This window comes from Silurus aristotelis, assembly GCF_946808225.1.
Source record: "Silurus aristotelis genome assembly, chromosome: 21".
In the NCBI taxonomy this organism is placed as follows: Eukaryota; Metazoa; Chordata; class Actinopteri; order Siluriformes; family Siluridae; genus Silurus; species Silurus aristotelis.
In genome coordinates this window covers 11783608-11811170 of record NC_139594.1, presented here as the reverse complement: position 1 = coordinate 11811170, position 27563 = coordinate 11783608, and the positions used below count along the sequence as shown (strand labels likewise).

Here is a 27563-nt window from a genome sequence, read left to right as displayed (position 1 = left end):
TGCAAGTGCTTTTCAAAGCAAAAATAATCATGTAGCACTAACTGGTGTCTACATTGCTTTATGTATATTCAAGAATACTAAAACATGGCAAAACCTGAAGCTACACCTTTCAAACCATATTATTTAGATGTATAAAATAACACTTCAAATACTATTTACAAAAGAAAATTTTGGTCCAGTGTGTTTGTGAAGCCACCACGGGGTTTAAATATTATGATAAGTATTTTAACATTGTAGATATCTCCAAATCCCAACCACTAGGATTTTCTGAGGGGTCAGCAGATTGAAATTCCTTCAGATTTACATATTTCTGTATGTAAATTGCAAAAATAGATATAGAATTTAAGGGACTTTCAAGATTTGTCACAGAGAGACAGGAATAATTCCTGTGAAAAAACAAAGAAGGAAATTGCTGGACTTGATTTGTTAGGCCAGGTGTGTTACTGCTGTAGGTTGGTTCTGATTGGGAGAGCAACATCCACCCAGTCATTGGGGTTCTGGATTACTGTATTCCACACACTGATTTCTTCGTCAGTGGAGTCCATCCAGCAAACCATTTGACCATAACTTTCACCTAAAGAACACACAAACATACCAAAAACTTACTCAAATATGTATTTTCTAAATGTAATATGTACAGTGGCACACAACATTTTGAGTTGTGTTTTTACACAAATACAAGACATTAGCATCCTTTTCTTTTAGCCCAAACAACCAGTATACTAACTTTCTATAATCAAGAAATCCTTCCCAGACAATAATAGTACAAAATCTGTGTGTGCTTTTTCCCTTAACACAGACACTTTTCGATTAATTGTGAATTGTGAAATTAAATGAAGAAAAAAAAATAAATAAATTTCATGTTAGTTACCTTGGACCTTTTCTACATAACCTGAGAAATAACTGATAAGGATCATTTGTAAACATAATAATTTTACTAAGAACACTTAATTTGGAAATTGCTATATGTTACATTAATTTTATTAGCATTTTGTATCAAGTAAAATTAAGGCTTCAAACAAACCTGACTATTACACTGATATGCTTTTTGAGGTGAAAACATGATAATGCATTTGTGTGCATCTGATGTAGGTATGCGTCAATATATACACTGTACCTGAGCCTTTGCTGAGGCGCACACCACCAAGAGAGCTGGAAGAGTTCCACACAGTAATTTCAAGACATGCCTGAGAGAGGTCACCGGACTGCAGCCCATCGAACACCATAGTGTGGTTAAAAACAGGACTGACTGAGCCACGGATAACCCGTGTCTTCTGACCACTAACACCGCTTTCATCTGGCAAAATCACACTGCAAACACACCAGACACACTTCTATGTACATTTTCTATAAAGGTAAGTACAATATATTATAATGCTATTGTTACCAAACAAGTTACTGATATTTCTGCACATATGTGCAGATTACCTTTTTACAAAGATACTTGGAGTACCACGTTTTGGAGGAAGGAATCCAACAATCTCCTTTAGCCAAATATGTAGCTCACCAGTGAGAGGGAACCCCCCTTCTGTATCCACAAATGTGCAAAAATATCACATACAGTGTAAACACATACATAAGATAGGATTTATTATTATCTAGTATTAGAATATAACACTGTTTCTACTGTACGTGTGTGTGTTAGTGTTCAGTGACCTTCAGAGCCAGGTGGTATGAATTTAACTGTTAGTAGGATGGTTCCCCTGCTGATGACAGCTTCAGGATTTATTTTTACCTAAGACAAAAAACATTTGATTTACATTTTTCATTATACAGCGGTATTATCTAAACTGAACTCTCACACACACACACACACACACACACACACACACACACACACACACACACACACACAAATGTGTGACTGATCTGTACAACCTGGACTTAACACACACTCGTACTTACTTCGCACACCCATGACTTCAGTACCATTACATGACTTCATTACCATAAACTGTTAACATGCCGTTTTTGCACATCTTTCCTGGATTGCTGCTATTTGCTCTTTTGACAATATTTTGTTTACAATATTTTGTTTACATTTTTGCTACTGTTCACTGTCTCGTTACAACAAGTTTACTGGCGAAGCTATTTTGTGTTCTGTGTATTGTCTTGCACTGTCTTGTGTTTGCACCAGGTTGCACACGGCACTTTATGTGGCGAGGACACTTATTAGTCCTTGGCCCTGTGTTTTTCTGTTTCTGTGATTGTTGTTTTATGTTGTTTTATGTAGCATCAGGGTTCCGGAGATTTTGCAAGTTCTCCCACTTGGAAATCATGGAGGGGTCTGAAATTGTCATCGTAGGTGCATGTCCACTCTGAGAGACATAATCTAAAAACAAAAATCCAGAAATCACAATATATGATTTTTAAACTATTTATTTGTATGATACAGCTGCAAATAAGTATTTGAACACCTGAGAAAGTCAATGTTAATATTTGGTACAGTAGCCTTTGTTTGCAATTACAGAGGTCAAACGTTTCCTGTAGTTTTTCACCAGGTTTGCACACACTGCAGGAGGGATTTTGGCCCACTCCTCCAAACAGATCTTCTCTAGATCAGTCAGGTTTCTGGGCTGTAGCTGAGAAACATGGAGTTTAACTCCCTCCAAAGATTCTCTATTGGGTTTAGGTCTGGAGACTGGCTAGGCCACGCCAGAACCTTGATGTGCTTCTAACAGAGCCACTCCTTGGTTATCCTGGCTGTGTGCTTCGGGTCATTGTCATGTTGGAAGACCCAGCCTCGACCCATCTTCAATGCTCTAACTGAGGGAAGGAGGTTGTTCCCCAAAATCTCGCAATACATGGCCCCGGTCATCCTCTCCTTAATACAGTGCAGTCGCCCTGTCCCATGTGCAGAAAAACACCCCCAAAGCATGATGCTACCACCCCCATGCTTCACAGTAGGGATGGTGTTCTTGGGATTGTACCCATCATTCTTCTTCCTCCAAACACGTTTAGTGGAATTATGACCCAAAAGTTCTATTTTGGTCTCATCTGACCACATGACTTTCTCCCATGACTCCTCTGGATCATCCAAATGGTCATTGGCAAACTTAAGATGTGCCTGGACATGTGCTGGTTTAAGCAGGGGAACCTTCCGTGCCATGCATGATTTCAAACCATGACGTCTTAGTGTATTACCAACAGTAACCTTGGAAACGGTGGTCCCAGCTCTTTTCCGGTCATTGACCAGCTCCTCCCGTGTAGTTCTGGGCTGATTTCTCACCTTCCTTAGGATCATTGAAACCCCACGAGGTGGGATCTTGCATGGAGCCCCAGTCCGAGGGAAATTGACAGTCATTTTTAGATTCTTCTATTTTCTAATGATTGCTCCAACAGTGGACCTTTTTTCACCAAGCTGCTTGGCAATTTCCCCGTAGCCCTTTCCAGCCTTGTGGAGGTGTACAATTTTGTCTCTAGTGTCTTTGGACAGCTCTTTGGTCTTGGCCATGTTAGTAGGTGGATTCTTACTGATTGTATGGGGTGGACAGGTGTCTTTATGCAGCTAACGACCTAAAACAGGTGCATCTAATTTAGGATAATAAATGTAGTGGAGGTGGACATTTTAAAGGCAGACTAACAGGTCTTTGAGGGTCAGAATTCTAGCTGATAGACAGGTGTTCAAATACTTATTTGCAGCTGTATCATACAAATAAATAGTTACAAAAATCATATATTGTGACTTCTGGATTTTTTTTTTTTTAGATTATGTCTCTTACAGTGGACATGCACCTATGATGACAATTTCAGACCCCTCCATGATTTCTAAGTGGGAGAACTTGCAAAATAGCAGGGTGTTCAAATACCTATTTTCCTCACTGTATATATGGTTAAAATGACAATAAAAAGCTTCTTGACTTGACTTCTTGACTAACTGTCTCTGCATTTGTCTGTTTTGATTGCAGGATGTATTTTACTTACCCTGGGCTGAAGGGGGTACCAGGTTGGTTTAGTCTGGCTCCAGTCATAATTGCTGAGCTGCACCTCCACCTCCCCTAAGAACAGGTTCCTCCGCATGCGCTCCATATGCCACACTGAGACACTGAGCACGCGAGCCATCAGGTCTGATTTCCGTACTTTATACTGGGGTAAAGATTAGAGTAGATCCTGGTAATGTGCATGATTTAAAAAATATGCGGTTAAAGATGATCAGTAACATTTTGTGTTACAAAGTCTATAAATTTTTCCAAAAATTCACGTACTCCCCATGTTGTTTATTGAATACAAATTAAAGAAGACTCCAGTTAAAATGTAACTAAATACATTACCATTTCTTTAAATTAATTTAATTTAACGCAAAAGTAGTGACCTGTGTGGTAGGTTTCTATAATAACAAATGACCAATGAATATAGCTACAATATAGAAAATAGCATTATCAACAAGAACAACAAGAACAACAAGAACTGCAATATAGTTTAAAGATATACTTCACTATAACTTTAACTGAAATAGATTATTACCGTGAGTGTTTCATCATATACAGGATTGAGGGTTTTCCTCTTTACTGACGTTTTCCTTTTGCTGTGAGATGAGTTGTCTGGCAGAAGGTACAACTTCACATACCTGCAAAAACATTTTACTGTTTAAATATACATGTACATATAATTGTGAGACAGAATTAGGTTAAACATCCTAACACTTACGGATCAGAACGTTTGTTACGTGCTGGAGCCAGGTCCTGACATCGACAAACTCGTACATGAAGCTCCTCTTTCCTAGAGTCATACAGCAGAGAGAACTGGATCTGGCCAGTCACTGTAACACTTCCAAAATCCCCGACACTGTATAGGCTCATCATGCTGCCACTCATCTTTGGGAGACAAACACATGGTAGCTAATGTTAGCTGATATGACTTCCTGATAAAGATCATGAACATGTCACTGCTTAGGCCATATCCCAAATGTCATTATTTTTTTTCTTTTAATTGTCAGTTCAGTTGGTTATTTTGTTGAGTATTGCCAGTCCCTGGACTTCTGGACTTAACAGATTTGTATAAACACATGGAATATGCCATATCAATCACAGCCAGTTCTCTAGACAGGACACCAGAGGCCATACACTAAACGAATAGCTCTTCCACTGTCTGCATCAAATAAGACAAACGCAACAACTTGCTGAAATATTGCTATTACAATCACAATTGCTCTACTGGTTTTACAGTTTTAGACAGTACTTGGTCTGATCATCACCTAATATTCTGTGTACCTACTCTAGCATGTGTGCTTCAAATCCAATTTAAAAATTTTATTTTGGATTGTTTAATGCCAAGCTTGTATTATCTGAAAGCCAGGGCAATTTCTGCTTTTTTTTTTTTGATTGTGGGCATTATTAGCTTATTTACCATTATGTAACAATATAATTATAAATGAAAATTAACATTAGTAAAATCATGCATGGTGCAATTCACAGTAGCTATTTTCTATGACGGTTAAAACTGGAGTACCCATTGAAAATCCTTTTGAACACTGGAAGAACATGAAGAAATCCATGCAATCAGTAACCCGAGATCAAGATTAAACCCTGCAACTGTGAGACACAATGCTACTCAGTTATTTGTTGTTTATTTGTTGGTTTTTCTTATATACTTAGATGACATACGGACAAAATAGAAAACAAATGATAATAATTTAAAAAATGTAATAAAAATGTTGCCTTTATTGGATGCTATCGCTGTGGTATCCTCCTCTCTTAATTTTTTTATTCCCCTAAAAGCATTTTCATAATGTGACCCTTTTGTTTAACAATTCAAAAGCCTTCTATGCATGTGATTATGTGACACTTTAAATGTGTATTATTGCCTTGATATATTTATGCTGGATGTTTATACTTTACTGACTATACTAGGCAGTTGGTGCCCAGCTGTCTGCACTCTGTGAACATCTTCTGATTAAGTCAAGGGGAAGGTGCAAAAAAAAAAAAAAAAAAACATTGTAAAGGCTGCTGAGATCTTCATGGTGCAAATTAGAGTGAATAGATTTAAAAATGTATGAGGAGGTGAGGAAGTGTTTGTTAGAGCCCCAAGCTGTGTGACATGCATGTACATTTCTGTAATACAATATATAGCTTTGTGCAGGAGGGTTGGCTTCATACCGTATTATTAGAGTACAAGTTGTTTACTGAGCCAAATCCGGTATAGTCCAATTCAGTACTGCCAGAATCAATATCACCATCAGAATCTGCCTATAAACATACAAATCAAAATTTTTGATTTTTTTTTTATATACTATACATTACATATAACTGTATAATCAATTCAACTAGAAATTTTATTAAATAAATTTTGTGTAGACACCTGTAACGATGAGGTTGTGTTCTGCAGTGACCGGTCCTCTAAAGCCTCTGAATCCACAACACTTCCTGAAACAGTAGGATAGATAGAAATAAAAGACAGATATAGGAAATAGACAGGACTGGTAGTTCCTGTTGGGTCTTTTGAAATGGAATAAACGTACCTTCGGTAATCTCCCTTGAATCAACTTCTGAACTATCATCTATCTTTTCAGTATTTGTCTATAGAGAACAATAGCATGTGAATGATATAAAAACATATATTTATAAATATTCCTAAAAAATATAAAATTTAAATTAAACAAACAAAAAGTCATTTATCACTACTTAAAAGCATGAAACTACATTCACTGTCCAATATCAGATTTTAATTCTAGGGATTATTGAGATTTACTGGTACTGTAGATGACCAAAGGTATGTGGATACCTTGCCATTACCCTCATATGTGCCCATTCCAAATATATGGGCATTACCACAGAGTCACAACAGTTTGAGGGAAGTCAAGCACATGAGTCAGGTGACAAGCCTGGTCAAACATTGGCATACCAATTTTCATTCAAGTTCCTCCAGACTTTCAGCAAATAATTCATTTTTTATGGAATTTGTATTGTCTAGAGAAGCATTGTGATAAGGAAACCTAACTCAAACTGTACTGCTACAGCATACAGATGCACCTTATACAACTTTGTGCTTCCATCTTTGTGCCAACAGTTTGAGAAAAATGAATGTAATGGTCAGTTAGCCAAATTCTTTTGGCCATATAACATGTTTATAGTTGATATTAATCAAACAGAGTAAATATAGATAAATAGAGTAAATAAGACAAATATGTAAACTCATTTCTTAAATATAATATAGGGTGTTCAAGCACACCACTTGCAAAAATCTAACCTTTGTGCTTTGTTTAGTCCTTGGTCGTGGTTTGGGGGCCGCACTAAGAGCGGGACAGGGGAAGATAAGTTTAAGTTAGCACAGTTCCTTTTATGTTTGGAATTACATTAATTCATGTAATTTTGGGATTGAAATAGCCTTTAAATAACCTTTCTTTTTTCTCCTCCTCTATATTTGTTTTTATTTCTATTATTTCTTCTTTTTCTCGTATCTCTTCCTGGTCTGTCGAGTTCACGTCTATAATCTCTTCCTGCTCCTGGTATGGCTTTTGTTCTTGCTTTTCTTCAAACACTGACATCACAGGCAAATCTACACAATGAAAAAAATTATTAAATTGACAAAAATGGGAAATAAGTGCAACACTTAACAAAGTACAGAGATTTTACATGCACAATTAAAATATGGTATAGAGCGAGAGACGTATAACACATTCTTTAAATTATACAGACAGTAAGAGAATAAATGACCTTTGTCCCTCTTTTTGCGGCGAATAGAGGTTTGGACAACCTCAGTCCCTCGATTCTGATAGCGCTTGGCTCGTTGCTCATTGAACCACGCGCCTGTGAGGAAGTGAAGGCGTACAGGGTCTGCCTCCACATGTTTGAGTTTGCTGAACACACACACAAATGCACACACAGATTACATGAAGGCATGATAATGTATACAGATTAAATAACATTACTTTCGTATGTACAGTATATTACAATATTAACATTTTACCCCACAAACACACCTGATCCGGCCCTCATCGTAGTTGCGTAGTTGGTTATCCCTCAACAACACATTTAAAATGGTGGTTTGCTCCACTTCAGTCAGATCACCCAAATCCAAAAGAGTTTCCTCCTCCATAATAGATTTACTTAAAAGCAAACACAACATCAGGAACATCAAGATCATCACCACCACCAAACAGACTCCTGCATAATCCTTCAATCCCTATCTCACAGTCTAATAGTGCACTGTTAACACAAAATAATTGTATTAATGGAACTCTACAAATAAGTATATGCTAAATGTGGGACACATTAAGACATTTGTGTAAATTATAATTTCAAAATCAATTATGTGCCAATTTAAAAGGCTGCTTACAGTTTTTCTCAGTTGCTTAGGAGCATTTCTCAAACGTATTTGTGTCAATGAACATCTCATTCCTTTCAGAATAATGAGTCCTTTTGTTATTATTCACAAACAAGATCGTTAAAAAGTTTAGTCATGTAGTCATGTTTAGTCATGTTGTCAGTATTTCAGTATTTCCTGATATAAACTACGGTTTGGGAAATAATGATTGAATATGCACAAAGCTAAATTTATTGTGTATGGTATATATGAATTTCAGCAGCACAACTTTATCTATTTGATTTATGCATATTTGATTTATATTGATTGATTTCTTGGTTGATCGTCTATTTTCAGAAATTGTAATTCTGTGTTTTGCTCTGTCAATATGCGCTTGCCAATTGAAGGTTCACAAAACTCACCTCTGACCTGTTTTAGAGAACTAGTTGATTATGACTAGTTGATCTGATGCCATACACTATCCTCCATTAGTGACATTCAAGATTCATCTGCACAATTAATCAATTCAAGAAACATTTACCAAAAAAAGTTTAATAGAAATTTAAGCTTGACAGATTCTGACAACTGGTTTAACCCTTTTGCATTCAATGACTTATGTCATTAACTGATGCCTAGATGTTTCGGGGGTTAAGACTATTTAGGTAAAACTATTCTAATATATTTTGATAATGTAGTAAACAGCGGACAATTGTACACAATCGATTAAATGAATGTACTAAAGCATTCGCAATTTGATCAAAGCAACAAGAAATGTTTTAATGATGAGCACAAGTGACTAAATGACATGGAGGTTTGAAAATTTCATTTCTGATCTGAGAAACGCTCCAAAGCAACTGAGAAAAACTGTAAATGTAAAAAATAAAACACAACTTCAGAATAATGACATAATTGTGATCGTTTGTGAAACAAACAACAAAACTGATTACAGCTACCAAAAATGCAGAAATATGAGAAGCACGGGATTTTGGCCTTATTTAGGCAAAATAATAATAATAATAAAATCTACATTTTTGAGATGGCTGCCCAATAAATTATAATATTACAAATAAATATGTATTATTGTATGCATTTGTTTTTTTGTTTAGCCACTGAGGCTGTAAAATAGTTGCTGAGGTAACAGTAGTGTGAAATCTTGCAGAATCAGCTGAGCGAAAAGGTTTATATTCAACAGGCGGCTTTTAACACTTTATGAGCCAGAAATCTGTGTGTATGATGCTAAAAAAGTATTTAATGTTTAAGCAATTATTCTTTATAATTATATATATATATATATATATATATATATATATATATATATATATATATATATATATATATATATATATATATAGTTTAGCATAAACATTTAAACCTCAACTTAAACATTTAGCACAAGGTATGTTAAAGTTGAGGTGCAATAATATAGTTAAATGACATTTTATATAAATATATATAATATTTATAATATACATCTCCTAATACTGTTAAATGTCAGGAGATGAAGTATTTCCATGTAGATAAATTAGAGCTATAGTCAGGTAAACTATTGCCTGAGGCTGAGAAAGAGTTTCTGCGCATGCCTGAAACAACTGCCAAATGAGTTGTTGAGACAAACCCATTTAAACAGTCTTTAACCATAAAAGAACCGTTTTTCTCCAATTAAATAATCTAGTTCAAGAATCTATTCACACTCCTGTACGTCGTCCAGGTCGTCAGGAATCAATACCATTATGTCATGTCATTACAATTCCTATGACATGAACTCTGTGGGTCAAATCCTCGCGCACCGCATGTCTCTTCATGACGTGCACGCATATCTATATATGATCCCTAAAACCAGTCTGCTACTAATTACAACAGGACTAGTTACTCTATAACTTATCAGGACTAGTCTACTGTGTTTCCTACGTGGCAGGTGTGATAAAGCAGGTGGATGTAATGAGAAGAGCACTAACGCACCTGTCTCTTGAGTCTTGGTTGAGGATCTCTGGAGCGCACACAGTGTAAATAATAGTTGAAAAGGTTAAAATCGCATTTCTTCCAGTTGGGATTAACCTCAATTCTCTGTTAGTCTCTGGGTTCTCGGTTAGTAGCATTAACACCCTAAAGGCGTCCGATCCCGCCCTCCAGGCGCAGTATAAAACGTGAACCGGATTCAGCACACACACACACACACACACACACACACACAGACCCAGACCCAGGAACCTACAAATCAATATGAGCTCATGGTAAATAAAGAGTTTGTGCAAGTACACAAGTCAAGGCATCCAGCTGGAGAAAATCGGATCTATACTTTTTTCGTTCAGCACACACAAGAAAATAGCTTGATATGGGTTTTTGTAAATGTGCATGGCATTGTGTTTTCTGTGGTCATGCCGTACCGTCATTTTACAATAACCAACAGTCCACACCTGCAAAATACACAGAAACTCTTGCCCAAGCACACCCATTCAACACACAGGAAGGGGAACAAGCATCATGCAATTATTGTGAAACTATTAAAGTGCATGCAGGCAGCAATTGCAACAACAACAACAACAACAACAAAAAATTATATTACCTACTATTATTATTATTATTATTATTGTTGTTGTTATTATTTAGAATATATATAAAATCTAAATAAGAATATATTCTTGAAACTTGCTAATCAAATATTTCAAATAGGTGATGAGTTATAATATCTTCGTTATGCTTATTAATTATAATAACAATGCATGTGCTCATTTTGCACATTTATTTTGTTCATTTGTTTATTTATTCATTCTAGGTGCTATCATAGCAGTTACACACCTGAACTTGTAAAGAAGACTGGCAAATCAGTAGTTTGCAACTAATCATGCAGCGGGAACAACTGACTTACCATGCTGTTTACTTGATTTATATTCCAATGTAGTTTCTCTTTATGTTGTTTTTTTCTTAGAACTGTTCTGTTTAACTGTTTAAAAAAGCTTGTCGATCATGTTACAATATCAATATCAATATCTGTTTTGCACATAGTCTTTATTTGTTCTGTGTGAAAATGGTCTAAAGTATGTACTGTATGACAATATAACAATGCAGTAAGCAATGTTCCAATGATTTAAACCAAAACCTTTTTTGTGGGTCTTATTTCTCTAAGAGGAAGAGAAAATACCAAATGTTGTGGACCTCCAACATTCAACTAATCAGAACTATTTAGTTTTTTTTTTTTTTTTAAATAGCTAGCATTATCATTTTAGTAATTGTGTCCAATCTTATATAGAAAAATTCCCTTCTAACTAATGAGTCTATCACAAGTAGTGAGTCATGACCTGATAACAAAGGTAGGTCATAATCTAGGTTTGATTTTCATAGTGTTATAAGGTCAGAGAAAGTAAAAATCAATGAGCAGTATTTTACACTAATTATATGAACACATTAATCAATATATATATATTATATTATATAATTTCACTGAACACACACTTAATACTCAGCAACATCATTTTGTGGATCTGAATAAAGATTTCATTCAAAAGCTCCTAATTACATTTGAAGTTGATTTATTGCTTTTTATACAATAGAGCTTTGAATGTTTTCCCCATGCAAACGTGAGTTTCTTCTAGATTCTCCAGTTTCTTTTCACATTTAAATAATAGTTAGATTGGTTAAGCTAATCAAAGGATGAAGATAAATGACTAATTAACCAATTACATTTACGGTATACATCCTTACCCAAAGTCACTTACATGTTTTCAAATTAATACAATTGATCAGCTATGGGGTTCAGGGCATGGCTCAGGGCCCCAGTTGTGACTGGGGTCTGAACACACAACCTTCAGATTGAAAGTCTGATGCCTTAACCACTAAGCACCTCCCTGCTTTGCGTACCTTAATATTTTAGGTATGCTTGAATAAGGTGATTGGGTATTGCACATTTGTGGATGAAATCTCTAAATGCATGAATAAAGCCACAAGAGAGTACACTGGGGTTTGGAATGTGTTTATTAAAGGGAAGGTTTTTAAAAAAAAAGATCAAACATATTTTTGGCACTTTAAAATAATCACACGCAGACACACGTCCATTCAAACATCCAATCATCTCTCACATACATAACACTCACTCCAAACAGCACCATCTATTCAGAATGCTGAATGTATCATATCCTTTACCCGTTCCCAACCTACACCCCTACTTTACTATTCAGACACATACAATCCTGTTAATTTCAATCCCTGAATGTGTTATCATAACTCATCATGAGTAGCTGCTTCTTCTGCCTTTAGTTTCAACTCCTCTGCAGTGATCTGTCCATCCTTATTGCGGTCCTGGTTGCTATACATGTTCTCAATGATACGCTGAGGGTCAAAGCCTGGAGCCAGACGACCTTTGCCTTCTTCCACTTGAAGCAGGATGTAGTCTGAAAACTAGGGAGAGAAAGATTATTCAGACTCAACATACATGTATAAGTATATCTAGTACACACACACAAAATTTTTATCAAAAGGTCTATACCTCAGTGAGATCCACTTGTAGATCCTTGTTTTTGTCCATGTCACTGAAGAGATTGGGTGACACTTCATCATTCCATATAAACATGTAGCCCTCAGGAAGACCTTCCTCCACACTGACCAGCTTGATATTAAACACCAGCACTGCACTCCCAGGGACTTCTCCATCTACACACATTGAATTATATTACTGTAGATTCCTTATGTGAAACTGTGGATTTCTTAAACGGTATTCTTAATTTTTCCAATTAGGACTGAGGTGAGAAATGTTGGGTGCTCAATTTTCTTAAAATTGATCCCTGCCTTTGTGTTTGAAATTAATTTAATTGCTGATTGCATTGCACTTTAGCTTTGTCATTGTTTTGAAGCACTGCCACATTGAGAGCAATCACTGACCACCCATAGCACCATACAGAATTACAGATACAGTTTGATCGCTCTCTGCTGGTTCTCTCAAGTATTGCAGTCAGAATCATGACCACAGGGCTGCCACAAAAAATGTGTACTTTGCATATTATACAATACACTATACTGTGTACTTGACAAGGAAATGTCTATAGTGAAATAAACTAATTTAACCTTTGATATGCAGTTTTTATAATTTCACCATAGTCTTGATTAAATGGGGAAAATAAACAGCCTATCAAACAAAGTCCTTTAACGTTATATATTAGATTTCCGAGGGAAATTCTCTTAGATTTGTGAGCTACATAAACAATGAGGTGGTTTATAGATGCTGAAAATGTTGTGGTACTTTTAATGGATAATTAAGCATTTAAAATTAAGCTGTGTTGTATTTATTTGTTTGTTTGTTTGTTTGTTTAAATTAAATGTGGGGCATTTTGATATTTCCAAAGTGTTTTACCTATGGAAAGTTTTAGATCCAAAATAATAATTGCCAGCAACCAAGCTGTTCATAATAAATAAGCAGAAACACAATAAACCATCACTTACCAGTCACATGGTGTATCAGTGTGTGTGTGTGTGTGTGTGTGTGTGTGTGTGTGTGTGTGTGTGTGTGTGTGTGTGTGTGTGTGTGTGTGTGTGTGTGTGTGAAAATCATATTGCAGTTGTTAATTTGGCAGAAGTGTTTATCTGAAGGAAGCATGAATACTAAACTGAAGCTAAGCTCAATAGCAGAGCAGAGACAATGTACCCTTTTTTGGATTTTACTAAATGAAAGAGTGACTTACCCACTCCCCTTTCTCCATAGCCCAGATGAGGAGGTACAACTACTTTGCGTTTCTCCCCCACACACATTTCCAGCAGGGCCTGCTCCATACCCAGAATCACCTGTCCTGCTCCCAGAACCACATCATATGTCTTCCCATAACTGTAACTACACACATATTTAAACACAGTTTGTCAGATAAAAAGTTCAAAACAACAACACAGCAAATCCATGTACTGTATGTGTTTGTTACTTACGAAGCATCAATAAAAGTGCCATCCATAAGTGACGCGTTATAGTGGTATTTCACAAAATCACCACGTTTAGTGGTGTAGTTGCATTTCCCCGGCTTATCGCTGATGATCTGCACTGTGTCAGAGGGGTTGTGGAAGTCAATAATGTGGACGTCAAACACCAGCACAGCAGACCCAGGGATCTTAGTGCCTAACACACGGCCAGTAAGAATGAAAGAAGAAGTTACAAACTGAAAGATATCTGAAGTGCAAAATAAGCCTATAGTGTAAAACACGGAAAATTGAGTTAAGTGTGACACAACATAATTATATATAAGAAACAATAATCCTCTTTGGGAGAATGACCTAGAAAGCATAGGACATACAGCAGTGTAAATCTGGATGTAGCTGCTTCTGCCATGGAGTACCAATTTTAAGAATCCTCCTAATTCACAATAATGTAACAAACCTGTTCCTTCTTCTCCATAAGCCAGATGTGGTGGGATAATAATTCTTCTGCGCTCTCCGACACACACCCCCAAAAGGCCCTGGTCCATCCCAGCAATCACATAGCCTTTCCCAATGTATGTATCATATGTGTGATTCCTTGAATAGCTGCAACACAAATATTAATATACTTTTGTGACACACTTTTAGCATTATAAGTTTAAGTTTTAGTTCATTTTTATTCAAACCAAATAAATCTCTATTTTACTCTTTATCTGATTTATTCATCTTATTCAATATTTGTCATTTTACTATTTGTTGTTTTAGTTAATTCTCTTCAAATTTGGTTTCAATTAATTTTTTAATTACCGGTAATCTTGTTTAGTGTATTATTACTATTATTATTATTATTATTGTTATTATTATTGTTGTCATTGCTAATGATGTTTTAATGCAAAGCATACGAATATGGTGCACATTAACAGGTATGTATGTTGAGTTGCCTGTTGAATAGACTATACTGTATATGCTTTACATTTTCGTTGTTTTTCAATTACCTGGAGTCAAAATGGGTTCCATCCAGCAGGGTCCCGTTATAGTGGTATCGCATGAAATCTCCCTCCTTACTCTTGCGTTGGCAGGAATCTGGTACACTTTCAATCTCCACTGTAATCTCATCTTTAGGGTTATGAAGATCCAACAGAACAACGTCAAATACTAGAGAAGCCTGGCCAGGGATGTCACTACCTGTAGAGTGTTTGAGAGTGAGAGAGATCAATCATTTTCTGAGTTTGGAAAGGAATTTCACACCAAAAAAATAAAAAGTTTCCCCTAATGAAGTTGTGAATTCCAACCAAGCTAACATGGCAGATGTGAGAGACATGAGAAATTGTAAAGCTATGTGAATTTTCCAAAATGCAAGAAGCAAAGTTAATGGTGCGCATTAAATAACAGTAGCAATCTATGCTGGTTGTAACAGTTTAGATAAGACACATACTTTTAACTACATCTTCTTCCTTGTGCAACATGCACAGTCCAATTAGATGTGGTTATGTCATGACTGAACAAAAGTAGGTTCAGAATGTTTACTAAGTAAATCTATTGTGCAAAAAAAAATCTAAATCTGAATTTGCACTAGTTAACACATCTATTATATTGTTTTAAGATGCTCAGATGTTTAATTTCAGCACTGGAAGAATATTCACCATCTCCGTGTTCTCCGTAGCCAAGTGACGGTGGCATAGTGATTATGCGTTTCTCTCCCACGCACATTCCCAAAAGACCTTGATCCATGCCAGCAATCAGCCAGCCAATCCCCACATATGTGTCATACGTCCTCATGCGTGTGTGACTATAATAAGAATAAAAAGCATACTAAGCACACGCATGTACACAACCGAGCTGCACAGCAATTCTTGCTGTCTCGCTTACCTAGAGTCGAAGAGTGTGCCGTCAAGCAGAGTGCCATTGTAGTGGTAGCGTACATAGTCAGAGACCTGCACAGTTCGACCACACTTCTCTGGCATGTAGTAAGTTTTAACCTGCACCTTGTCTTCTGTGTTCCAGATATCAAGCAAAAGCACATCAAAGTGCAGGATTGAATCAGCGGGGATGATGTCACCTGATGAGGAAGCAGTGCTTGGTTATACAAATCAGCAAAGCCTTTTTAAAATAAACCCTATCACAGACTCCTTTATTTCTAAAGCCTTACAAATGGTCTTGACTTAGCTAATCCAATTTTGTTTGCAACAGGAAATTTGCCAGACAATGGAGTTTTGTGAATGCACATGCACTATGAAAGGTTTTCATGCCCTTTTCTACATATATAGCATGATTTCAAACTAATGTGTTGCCATGCATACTCTCAACAATGTGTAGTGGTGTGTGTTTTGCACTTTAATTTTATTAAATTTTATTAATTTAATAAATTAATAAAACCTAAAAATCAGAACTGGGATCATTTGTACTTTAGGAGAAGCATCAACTTGAACATGTGTTTTGAACAGAACGTAGCATGGAGGGAGAACCATGACTATATAAGACTCCAATTATAGGTTGTTTAGAATAAAAGCCTTTGCTTGCTTGGGAATCTCCTGTCATTTCTGAGCCAAAACTTCCTGCCATAATTAATTAAGCCAATGTCACCCAATTGCATAAATACTTTTTTCTGGATGCAAGTTTTTTTTTCACAACTTGTACTAACATGTCTTTACAAATACCTTTACATAATCACTGCCTTCAGCAGTCCACACCCCAGCTGTTATCTGCTCCCAACCCCCAACATTTGTCCTCATCCCAGGTTTACATAAACATCGTCCCCTCTTGAAGAACCACTTCCCACCACACATGTACACACATACATACACAGACACATGAGCAATATGGCTCCATGAGCAATAGCTTAGGCATTGGATACTTGTACCAGATAAGAGGTAAAGGGAGTCATAACATGCTCCCATTAACCCACAACACAACAAAACAGAACACATTAGTGAGACCAGTAATATGAAGAAGAATATAAAATTACCATATCCGTCCTTCCCATAGGCAAGCTGTGGAGGGATTTTAACAAGACGTCTCTCGTTCACGCACATGCCCAGTAATGCTTTGTCCATCCCGGCAATCAGCTGTTTCCGGCCAACATACACGTTGTAAGTGCTGCCACGATCATAACTGCAAATACACAACATTAGGTAAAATAGGGTCTCTTAGTATATGACTTCATTGTGGTATTGTCATTGTTAAATATAAGTTGCAAACTGTTATGTTTTAGGGCAATTTGTGTGACTTTGTATTACAGCAAGGCACACAAGATTCTACAATGTGCTTTTATAGAAACTAATAATAATAAGCACTCAGTTTCTGACTTCTGATTCGAGGAATGAAACTGGTGCAGTTTGATCACCTCCATCTACCAGTATTGAGCTGTAAAAATCAATCTCAAGCATTCACTCCTGTAGTGCATTAACTTGTTGCTCAGTTCATTCATTCTTTAAAGCGTTTGTGTCTCAACGTTGTCGTAGATGAACAGATTCTCATAACTTTCCTCAGCCTGGTGAAGCTCATCTGTTCATGCTCATCTGCCTGCGTGGCTGAACTCCACTTAACATACACTCTGTTAGATGAAGCTGGATGGATGGAGCAAACATCTGACTTTCATCGAACATGTAATTAAGAACATCAGTGCATCTACTGACCTGGAGTCAAATTTCTTGCCGTCCGGAAACATGCCGTGGTAATGATACCGGACGAAGTCTCCAGACTTCACCTCTCGGTCGCAACGCTCCGGGACGAAAGTCTTCTCTATGATGATGTCGTCTAACGGGACCGGTGGAGCATTACATGCCACAAAAGTGACCAGAAAGGCGAGGAAAATCATCCTCACCATGAACCGAATCATCATAAGCAAATCTTTCTGTTCTGGTTTGCAAAATCAAACAGGCCCTGCTTGTCTCCGATCTTTGCGCCTGGGTGAGTAGAGAAAGGAAAGGGGGGATGTGGAGCAGGCGTTTGGCGCAGATTTGTAGACGTGGTAGAGCAGAGACCAGCCCTCAAACCAGAGAGAGTACAGCGACGAGATTTAACGAACCGATTCTTTCAAAGTAAATCATTTGATTCATGGTTCGGAGTTGCGCGTGTCACTACTATCCAACATTAATTAAGCACAACCTTCCCTGATTTATATATATATATATATATATATATATATATATATATATATATATATATATATATATATATATATATATATATATATATATATATAAAATGTATTTATTTTGGTCCTTCCCGTTTATTGGTCTTGTGGTGTTCCTGTGGTTCACTGTGTTTTTTACTGTAACACTTTCCTGATTTTTATGTCTTTCTCGTTTATTTTTAATAAGCTAATAATCCCCCCTTATGGAGAAAACCATGTAGTTATTTAGTCATGAACTAAATCCCAGGTGTAATATTAATGAATGACACTGTATTTTGGGTTTAATTCGCTGTTATTGCTGAAAGCTCGTTGCTCGCCTGTGAATCGATTCTTCTGACTAGTTTAAAAGAGTTGTTTAAAATGAAGCGACTCCTAAGAGAAAACGCCCATCAAAACGAGAGGAAGCTCCCCCATTACCTAAAGCTCCTTCACATCTCAGAACTCCAGCATTCCCCAGCTCCCCACTGTCTCCAGTCTCACTGTACTGGGGGGTTGAGTGTTAAACGGAAACGCGTAAAACAGAGCAGCGCTTCCAACGTGGCACATAATGGGGGGGAGTGAAAGGGCAATTCTCGGATGGAGGTCGGGTGAGGGTTTAATTTTAGAGACCGAAAAAAAAAAGTCCGATCTTTTGCAGGCCCCGTGTTTCACGACAAACTACTGTCTTCATCACACTTCTTTAATGATGATCGCAGTCCCAATGTCCCTGATCCCAAAGTCAACTTTTACAATTAATACAACTAAATACAGTCCCGCTATTAAATACTGTTTCGGATTATCCAAACAAAAGCAAATATTCGCTTTAGGTCATAATTTTGGATTGTAGAAAATGGTTAAAAGATGTTTGGTTTCGCTTTATAGTGAAAAGCACTGCAACCTGAATTCCTGCAGTGAAGGGGGGGAAGGGAGCAGCGTAGACCGTGCAGACGTGGAGAGGGGGAGTTGTCCGGGTTGCCAGATGTAAATATTATACCCACACCAATCTGAAATCTGATTGACATTCATGCATATTTTCTCAAAAACAACAACAAAAAACAAATAAAAAAACACACACATACACACTTTTGTAGTGATTTGATTTCAAGCCCACTTTGATTTGTGATATTTAAGTGTTTAAATCTCATTCTAAGAACCTGCATTGCTTTAATCGATGTAAGCAAATTTTACACAACAGATGGCATGTCGACAAGCAGAAACGGTAGCAGTTTTATCGCGATATCTCTCAACCTGGCAACCCCCCAGCCCAGTTCCTCGACTCTCCTCAACTTGTGCCAACTCAGATCCGTTCAGTAAGTCGCATACATTAGACCCAAAATGGCCCTTTTGTACCAATGTATAACTTTCGTTCTGGTTCTCGGCTTTTTCCCGGCTGTTCAAGCTCAGTATGAGAAGTACAGCTTCCGCAGCTTTCCACGTCACGAGCTCATGCCGCTGGACTCGGCGTACAGGCACGCGCTGGACCAGTACAGCACGGAGAAATGGCCGGAGACTGTGGAGTATCTGGAGGTAAGCCTTCGCCTGCACCGTCTTCTCCGCGACAGCGAGGCTTTCTGCAATCTAAACTGCAGCTCGGCGCGTTTGGACACGGAGGAGCGCTTTTCCGACTTCCCCGAGCTGCGCGCTTTTGGGAACGTGATGAAACGCGCGCAGTGTCTGAAGCGCTGCAAGCAGGGCCTCCCTGCCTTTCGCCAGACTCTCCCCAGCAGAGAAACCCTGGACCAGTTTGAGAGACGAGAACCTTACAAATACCTGCAGTTTGCCTACTTTAAGGTATGAACAGTGCACCATTGGTTACCAGCTACATTGCTGTTTGATGCCAGTCTAGAATATGTAGAGTCTAGAATATGTAGAGTCTAGAATATGTAGAGTCTAGAATATGTAGAGTCTAGAATATGTAGAGGAGTCCTCTGATACACAGCCTTCCTATTTAGAAGTAATGTCCTTATGGAAACTGACCTAGGTTTTCAACATTCCACTTGTTCTTGATGCATTAAAGAGCCGGGGCCTACTCACACCAGCTGGCCCAAAACTTTCAAAGGGGAATGCATTTCATATATTATATATACTTATTTTTAATTAATTCATTTTGGCCCTGAAACATTGTGGATATAATTTTTTTCACCTTTACTTGCACCATAGCAAAAAATAAGGAGGGCTTTTTTGCTGGAACACAATACAGCACAGTGCAATTCTTTTTTTTCGCATATCCTAGTGATGGTAGGAAGCTGGAGTCAGCCCATGATACAGTGCACCTGAAGCACAGTGACTGTGTGTTAACGGCCTTGCTCGAGGGCCCAGGAGTGGCAGCTTCTCATCACTGAGGCTTAAACTCTCAACTTTCCAATCAGTAACAGTACCCATAGTAACTGGACTCTGGTATCTTGTCTATATCAGCATTTTCAGGATTTGCATTACATAAATGGTATTCACATCATCTGGCTCAAACTAATGAATGTGGAAAGTAAGCGTTATTATAAGTTAGACCATTTGTACATTTATGCTTGCCTTTGCTTTGTTTAAAAACGATAATCCAATATGCGAGATGGTTTCATGTGTTTCAGAGCAATAACCTGGCAAAAGCAGTGTCTGCTGCACACACCTTCATGGTGAAGCATCCTGATGATGAGATGATGCAGAGGAATATAAATTTCTACAAGAGTTTACCTGGCGCTGAAGAGTACCTTAAAGATGTGGAGACCAAGTCATATGAGGCAAGACACAAATAGACACTCGCACATCTCATTCACACTGTTTAAACGGGTGATGGGCATTTTGATGAAATTGCTATTAAAGCATAAACATTTTCACAGATTACATTTATAGCATTTGTCAGACGCCTTTATCCAGAGTAACTTACAACTGATCAATTGAGGGTTAGGGGCCTTGCTCAAGGGCTCAGCAGTGGTAGCTTGCTGCTGGCTTTTGAATTTGTGACCTTTCAATCCAGAGTGCAATGCCTTTACCATTGAGCTACCACAGATACTTATACATAAAAGGTAAAAAAAAACTTGTGAAGTACACTACAGCACAGTGAAATATTTTCTTTGCATTTCCCAGTGATGTCCCCTTAAATACACAGGATTAAGGGCCTTGCTGAAACTCTGATGTCACTTTTAAATGATGTCAGTTTTAATTAGTTATTATATGACAGATGTTTGTGTTTTGTGTGTTGTGTTTTCTTATACTGGTGCAGATGCTGTTTATTCGAGCAGTGCGGGCATATAATGGGGATAATTACCGAACGTCTGTGTCTGATATGGAGCTGGCACTCCAAGACTTCTTCAAGGCTTATGATGAATGTATTGCTGGCTCAGAGGGTTCTCGGGAGATTAAAGAATTTAAAGATTTTTACCCCTCAATTGCAGGTTGGTTAACACTTCAATTATTACACATTCCACAAAGTAAGGAAGTCGTAGAAAAAAAATAGAAGTAGTGTCTTTTTAGGGTTTTGGCCCACCAGTAGCCACAGGGACAGATTGTCCAGGGTTCCTGGAACTGTAATGGGAACAGCAATGGTTTTGATGGTGGTGATGGAGTGGGTTATTTGACACATTTATCTAAAATTTCCCATAGATGATTGTGATGTACCATGAAAGCCATTTCATATGCTTTACATCATTTTCATGCTTATCAAGCCATTCCATTAACCCGTGTGCCCTGTGCATCTGGGAATGTCCACCCCTATCAGAAGAAAATGTTTTTTGGTCATAAAATTAAGGTGATCATTCATTGTGTTGATTTACAAGAGTAAATCAGTTAGAGTTACCTCTGAGGAAACAATTGGACTCAAACCATGCAATAACGACATTCCCCTCACTTGTTTTTGCTTGAATTTTAACCAGTCTGCATCTTATTGTATGGTATGTGTCCATATTTTTAAATATCTGCAATGTCATGTAATGTTCTCATCCAATTTACGCTTTCTTTAGATCACTATTTCGAGGTTCTTGAACGAAAGGTTCGATGTGAGAGCGATCTGACGCCAGTCGTTGGTGGATATGTTGTGGAGAAGTTTGTGGCAACTATGTATCACTACCTTCAGTTTGCCTATTATAAATGTAAGCCAAAACTGCCATTTAGTCTGTACACCCAAATATTCAGTGTCCAAAAGTCATATTCTAATGAATTTTGTTTTATTACTGACTGGTTTGTGTGCGCGCGTGTGTGTGTGCGCGCGTGTGTGTGTGCGCGCGTGTGTGTGTGCGCGCGTGTGTGTGTGTGTGTGTGTGTTATCTCTGCCACAGTGAATGACTTAAAGAATGCGGTGCCATGTGTTGCAAGCTACTTGCTCTTTGACCCTAAAGACGATGTGATGAAGAACAATGTTGATTATTATCAGTATCACAAAAAGAAGTTGGGTCTTTCTGATGAGGACTTCCTACCCAGATCTGTCAGTGTTTCCTGCACTCATACAAGCACAATAAAATATATAAAGACATTTTTTCCTTAATCTTTGAAATAAGAGTACTGTCGCAATTTCTTCGTCCTGTTTACAGGAGGCAATACGATACCACAATCAGACCACACTACAGCTGCAGATGTTAATATTTGCCAAAGAAAACCTGCAGCAGGATGATGAGGTGAGCAGAGAAGACTCAATAGTTGTGTTTAAGTTTAGTTAATAACCATTCATAAGACAAAATGTTTAACTCACTTTATATATTTTGAGTTCACTATAAACTTAACAAATACGTTTACTGTAAATAAAAAAGAATGGCACAGAAGTGTAAAAACAGCTTTGCGGGTTCTATTCCAGGGCATCAACATTATAAGCACTAACAATGGAAACCTGTTTCTGCCATCTAAAAATTTTTTTTTTGCCTAATTCTGACTTTTTTCTCACAATTCCAACTTTACTTCTGGCAATTCTGAAATTTTTTTTTCTCTCGCAATTCTGTTTTTTTCTCTTGCAATCCTGACTTTATTTCTTGCAATTCTGACTTTTATTTCCCACAATTCTGACTTTTTTCCCCTCATAATTCTGACATTTTTTCTTGCAATTCTGACTTTCTCTAGCCAATCGGGCAGGGTCACCCCCTCTATGGTGCAATAAAACTGTACACTTTAAAAATTAAACCGGCTACAATCGATAGAATCGCAAGATATCAAACTAAACCTCCAATCCCTGGAAAGATCTCTGTCTAACAACCAGCTCTGGAGGAGACGGAACAAGACAGATAAAGCAGAGGAGCCTCGTTTATATGTTGGATGTTTACAAAATCGTATGCAGTATTAGCAATAAAATTAAAATTTTTTCTAAAAAGGAAACGAATTACTAATCCATTTTAAGAGACCCGTATTATTTCCTCTTGTATATTTAGTATTGCTTTTTAATAAAGAATAGGTATCCGATTACTTGATTTATCGTTGGAATAATCGGTAGAATACTGGATTACTAAAATAATCGATAGCAGTAGCTCTAGTGTATAGTATATGAAAGCTTGATTTCTATAGTGGCCCTTAGGTAAATCAATAAAAAACTTCATGTTATCATGAATATATTCATGGTCACTATAAAGACACATTTATTTTGGATTTGTTGAAGGAGTCTCCTATGACTCTTTTTATAATAAGTCAATAGTCACTGACAACACCAATAGTCACTGACAACACCAATAGTCACTGATAAAACAACTTTATAAGTGACTTTTGTTATCTGACATGTGAAAGTCTTCAGAAAAGAAAGTAAGTTATTTTAATGCATGTAAAACAAGATAACTTTACTAGGGATATATTGTACAATATACATTTTATCCCTATAATGAATACAGTTTTATCCCTATGCTTTTTTGCAATTGGAACATTATAAACATTATGTGACTTGCTATTTTAGGAAAAGAAGCAACCTATGTTATATGGAATCTTTCATCAGGATGTTTATCCGGATGGTTCATCATTAATTTAATCCTCATTATTCCATAATCCAATTCGCATTTTCACCAAATGATAGTACTAGATCTTTGCTAGATCTCAATTCCCTCCACCTCTGTTCAGTGTGAGATATTTCCTACCTCCTTGACACTTTTAGCCATTAGGGTGCAGTGTACACTTGTGTAATATTTTGAGGGAGAGACGAATTTTCACTGTCCTTTTAGCAGCTCATCATGAAACCACAACCATGAAAGTCGACTTTGATAAAAGTGCTCTTTCTCTTTTTCAGGGAGAAGTTCTGGAGTTTCTAGACGAGTTTCTTGATGATGAAAATGAGTAGTAATAAATTAATATCTTATGCACTGAAGACAACAGAGTCGGCATTGGAACAAGACAATTTTGTGAACTATGATTTTTTTCCAGGATACGTTTGTATTTATTTTGGGCAATAGGGTGCTTTTTTATTGTTTATGTACCAAATACATTTTGATAATAATGTACCAAACACATTTTGATAATAATTTCTTCCATGGTGTCTTACAGTAAAATCACTGTATTTCAGAAGAATGAATAAAAAATGAGTTTGTTGTTTTGGAATAAATAAAAAATTTCTGCTGTATTCTTTGCTCACTGCATATACACAGTTTAGTGTAGTTGCAGTATAACTCAAATAACAAAATATCCAAAATATCAAAAACTCCTACAAATTTCCCCCCAAAATATTACTTGAGTGCATCAATACAATCTGGGACCTGTCATTTTGTAAATAAGTCTATAATTTATATGTTTTTTGTTTTGTTTAAATTTTGTATTAGAATCTGACCCAGGTTTAATTAATTTTGTTAAATGGGCATATCAGATTATCGAATTTAATGATTTAAATCATCGGATGTCTTTTAAGGTTGTCTGGCATTTTGGAAAAAGTCAATTACAAATTTGGAAGTACACACTAAGGCACCAAATTCCTTGACTCATGCACAAAATGAAGAGCACAGATCCTAAAATAACCTGACTACATATACCAGCAGAAGACTAAACACTGAAGCTTATGTTCAAACGTTTAAACTTTAGATGTGAATGTGTACTTAGACACATACCGACACACATAAACCCTAATTTCTGCCTGAAACGCTGACCCATGACACTCTCTCTCTCTCTCTCTCTCTCTCTCTCTCTCTCTCTCTCTCTCTCGCTCTGTGAATGTTTCTTACATTGGTGTGATAAACTGCACAGATGCTCCATGTTCAAACACTTCAAAATGAGTCTCTGTTTCTCCTGTTACTATGCTTGCTTTTTTTTTTTTTTACTTGAACCATGGATTTTCTCAGTTTTATGTATACTTTTTTATACTTATTTCATACTTATAATTATTTGACAGTATGTATACAATTTCCAAGAACATAAATGAAAAAAAACAATGCAAATTAATTAAGTGGATTTTATTTGTAGTTGTTAAGTTAGTTTGTCACACAAGTGCAGCAGTCAGATGCTATAATAAAGCTTAAAGCTTCTCTCTGAAGATGTATTAAACACTGATAAATTTGTAATATTCTGATAAATGTCCTGATACATCACAAAATCCTAAAAGGAAATGTCATTGATCAAAACATGCATATAATTTCATAGGCAAAATTAAAAAAAAATAACAGGCAAAAAGATCATTGTAGGAAAAGGCCATTATACCTGCAGACTATAAATCAATTTTAGCTTAAATATGTGCAGTGATATAGCATGCCTATGTACTTAATTAAAGAATGTCACTATCAAACGTATTACTAGTAACACGCTGGGAGTCTGCCTAGTCACAGGGACGTGTCAGGAAATTAGTCTACAGGTACTTGGTGTACAAATGGAGCTGTTGTGTAATAGAAAACAGACCAATACTAGATAGAAACTGGTGCACAACATTGAGAAGTATTCACAGGCAAGTTGATATCAGCTCTGGCAAATCATATTTGCTAAATAATAGCACCAACTATGATCGTAAATAAAGGCTTTGTGTCATATTGGCATTTAGCACACATGTGTTTCTGAATTAAATTGAGCCTAAACTAAAAATAAATACACTACCTCACCCTGGTATTCTGCTTCATAGGAAAAATAATTTAAATAGTCAATATTATGGCATGTAGTAAAAATACTTTGTTCATTCAACCAATTGTAAAATTACATTTTGAAGACATTTATAAACAATGTTTAAGCTTATAAGCATGCCATTTATAACAATACAATTGACATTCAAATAGCCATCTGGCCACTAAAAATCTAACTTCTTAAACAAACAATTTATTTAACATTTTCATACATTTACAACACTCGACAGTGTGCTAAAAAATGTATTGCTGGTTACTTTTTCTTAGTAAAAACAATATGCAATAATTTTAAAGATGGCTATTAGGACACTTAAAAATACAGAGCTAATATTACCTATCTAGCTAACATGCACACTTCATTACTGGTTAATCACAAAATGTGAAAAGCTCTACAATAAATTTTACTCTGATTAAAAACAAAGAACTGAGGAGGAAATCAGTCAATGGCATCTGCTGGTTGAAGAAAAGTGCTTGACAAAAACAATAAAACATAAACGCCTTTGTTACACCCAAAACATGTAAATCGCTTCTTAGCATCCACAAAAATACTTTACCTCTACCTATACCGATTCAAGCTAAAAATGTAACTGCCACAGAGTCTCCACCATAACACTGACACAACACTGACACAACACTGATTGCTCTACAGCTTATTGGTCCTCTCTTGCGCTGTATCACTTCTGGCTCCAAATTTTTAATCATTTTACAAATTCATTGTTCATGGAATTGTTAGTAGTTAGGTATGTACTTTAAAGTTTCTTACAGTACATTACATAGTATACTTCTTGTGTTATTTGAGATCCAGCCTGTTTGCTGGTGTCTCTGTGACTGCCTATTCCTGTTCTCTAGTACTGATTACCTCTCTGGCCTTTCTGCCAATGTTAAATCTTATGAAAGCCTGTGGCACATTATAATTATGTACTGTCTTTATTTAATTATACATAAAAATGTATAATTTAGGTTGATGTCTTTCAGATTTACTATTTCTTACCATTTTGTACCATGTTTTTTGGCTCACATGTGTGATTGGCGCATGTGCTATAACCCTATATGAAGTACTGTAAGGGAACGGTAAATATAAAAACAAGGTTGAATATGCAGTATATACAACCAATTTCATGCATGTTTCACTGATAAAGGACTTACTGTAATACTGATCTTACAATTTTTTACAAATTTTTTTCTTACTGTTTCTGTTTGTCTGAACACTCATTTTCTGAATTTATATTCAGTGTACAAACACTAAACTTGTCACATTATATTAAATCTGCTAAGGCTGATAGACAGATTTCTTCAAAAAACATTACAATCCTGTAAAATTCAAATATCAACAA

General features: G+C 36.6%; 3 protein-coding genes across 4 annotated transcripts; 1 reads left to right on the top strand and 2 right to left on the bottom strand.

Annotated features, from left to right (window-relative positions):
- Positions 1–233: 233 nt before the first annotated feature.
- Positions 234–10393, bottom strand: sytl1 (synaptotagmin-like 1). Of its 2 annotated transcripts, XM_083523244.1 has the most exons (16): positions 10201–10393; positions 7919–8044; positions 7653–7795; positions 7335–7494; positions 7186–7228; positions 6458–6515; positions 6298–6362; positions 6096–6185; positions 4648–4814; positions 4465–4567; positions 3925–4086; positions 1657–1735; positions 1429–1528; positions 1118–1311; positions 430–574; positions 234–374 (listed from the first exon to the last, which is right to left on the bottom strand). In XM_083523244.1, the coding sequence occupies exons 1-15, from the start codon at positions 10335–10337 to the stop codon at positions 441–443; spliced, it is 1761 nt and encodes a 586-aa protein (XP_083379370.1). In that variant the 5' UTR covers positions 10338–10393; the 3' UTR covers positions 234–374; positions 430–440. The 2 variants fall into 2 exon arrangements, with proteins under 2 accessions (XP_083379370.1, XP_083379369.1); XM_083523243.1 differs by having other exon boundaries at positions 291–574.
- A 1799-nt stretch (positions 10394–12192) lies between these two features.
- On the bottom strand, positions 12193–18158 carry fkbp9 (FKBP prolyl isomerase 9). The gene is made up of 10 exons (XM_083523235.1): positions 17766–18158; positions 17096–17241; positions 16000–16189; positions 15774–15919; positions 15126–15315; positions 14591–14736; positions 14146–14332; positions 13911–14056; positions 12722–12885; positions 12193–12633 (listed from the first exon to the last, which is right to left on the bottom strand). The coding sequence occupies exons 1-10, from the start codon at positions 17969–17971 to the stop codon at positions 12454–12456; spliced, it is 1701 nt and encodes a 566-aa protein (XP_083379361.1). The 5' UTR covers positions 17972–18158; the 3' UTR covers positions 12193–12453.
- A 1326-nt stretch (positions 18159–19484) lies between these two features.
- Positions 19485–24745, top strand: crtap (cartilage associated protein). The gene is made up of 7 exons (XM_083523210.1): positions 19485–20035; positions 20827–20976; positions 21459–21630; positions 22195–22323; positions 22510–22655; positions 22762–22845; positions 24426–24745. Exons 1-7 carry the CDS (start codon positions 19580–19582, stop codon positions 24474–24476), a joined length of 1188 nt encoding a protein of 395 aa, XP_083379336.1. The 5' UTR covers positions 19485–19579; the 3' UTR covers positions 24477–24745.
- The last annotated feature ends 2818 nt before the right edge of the window (positions 24746–27563 follow it).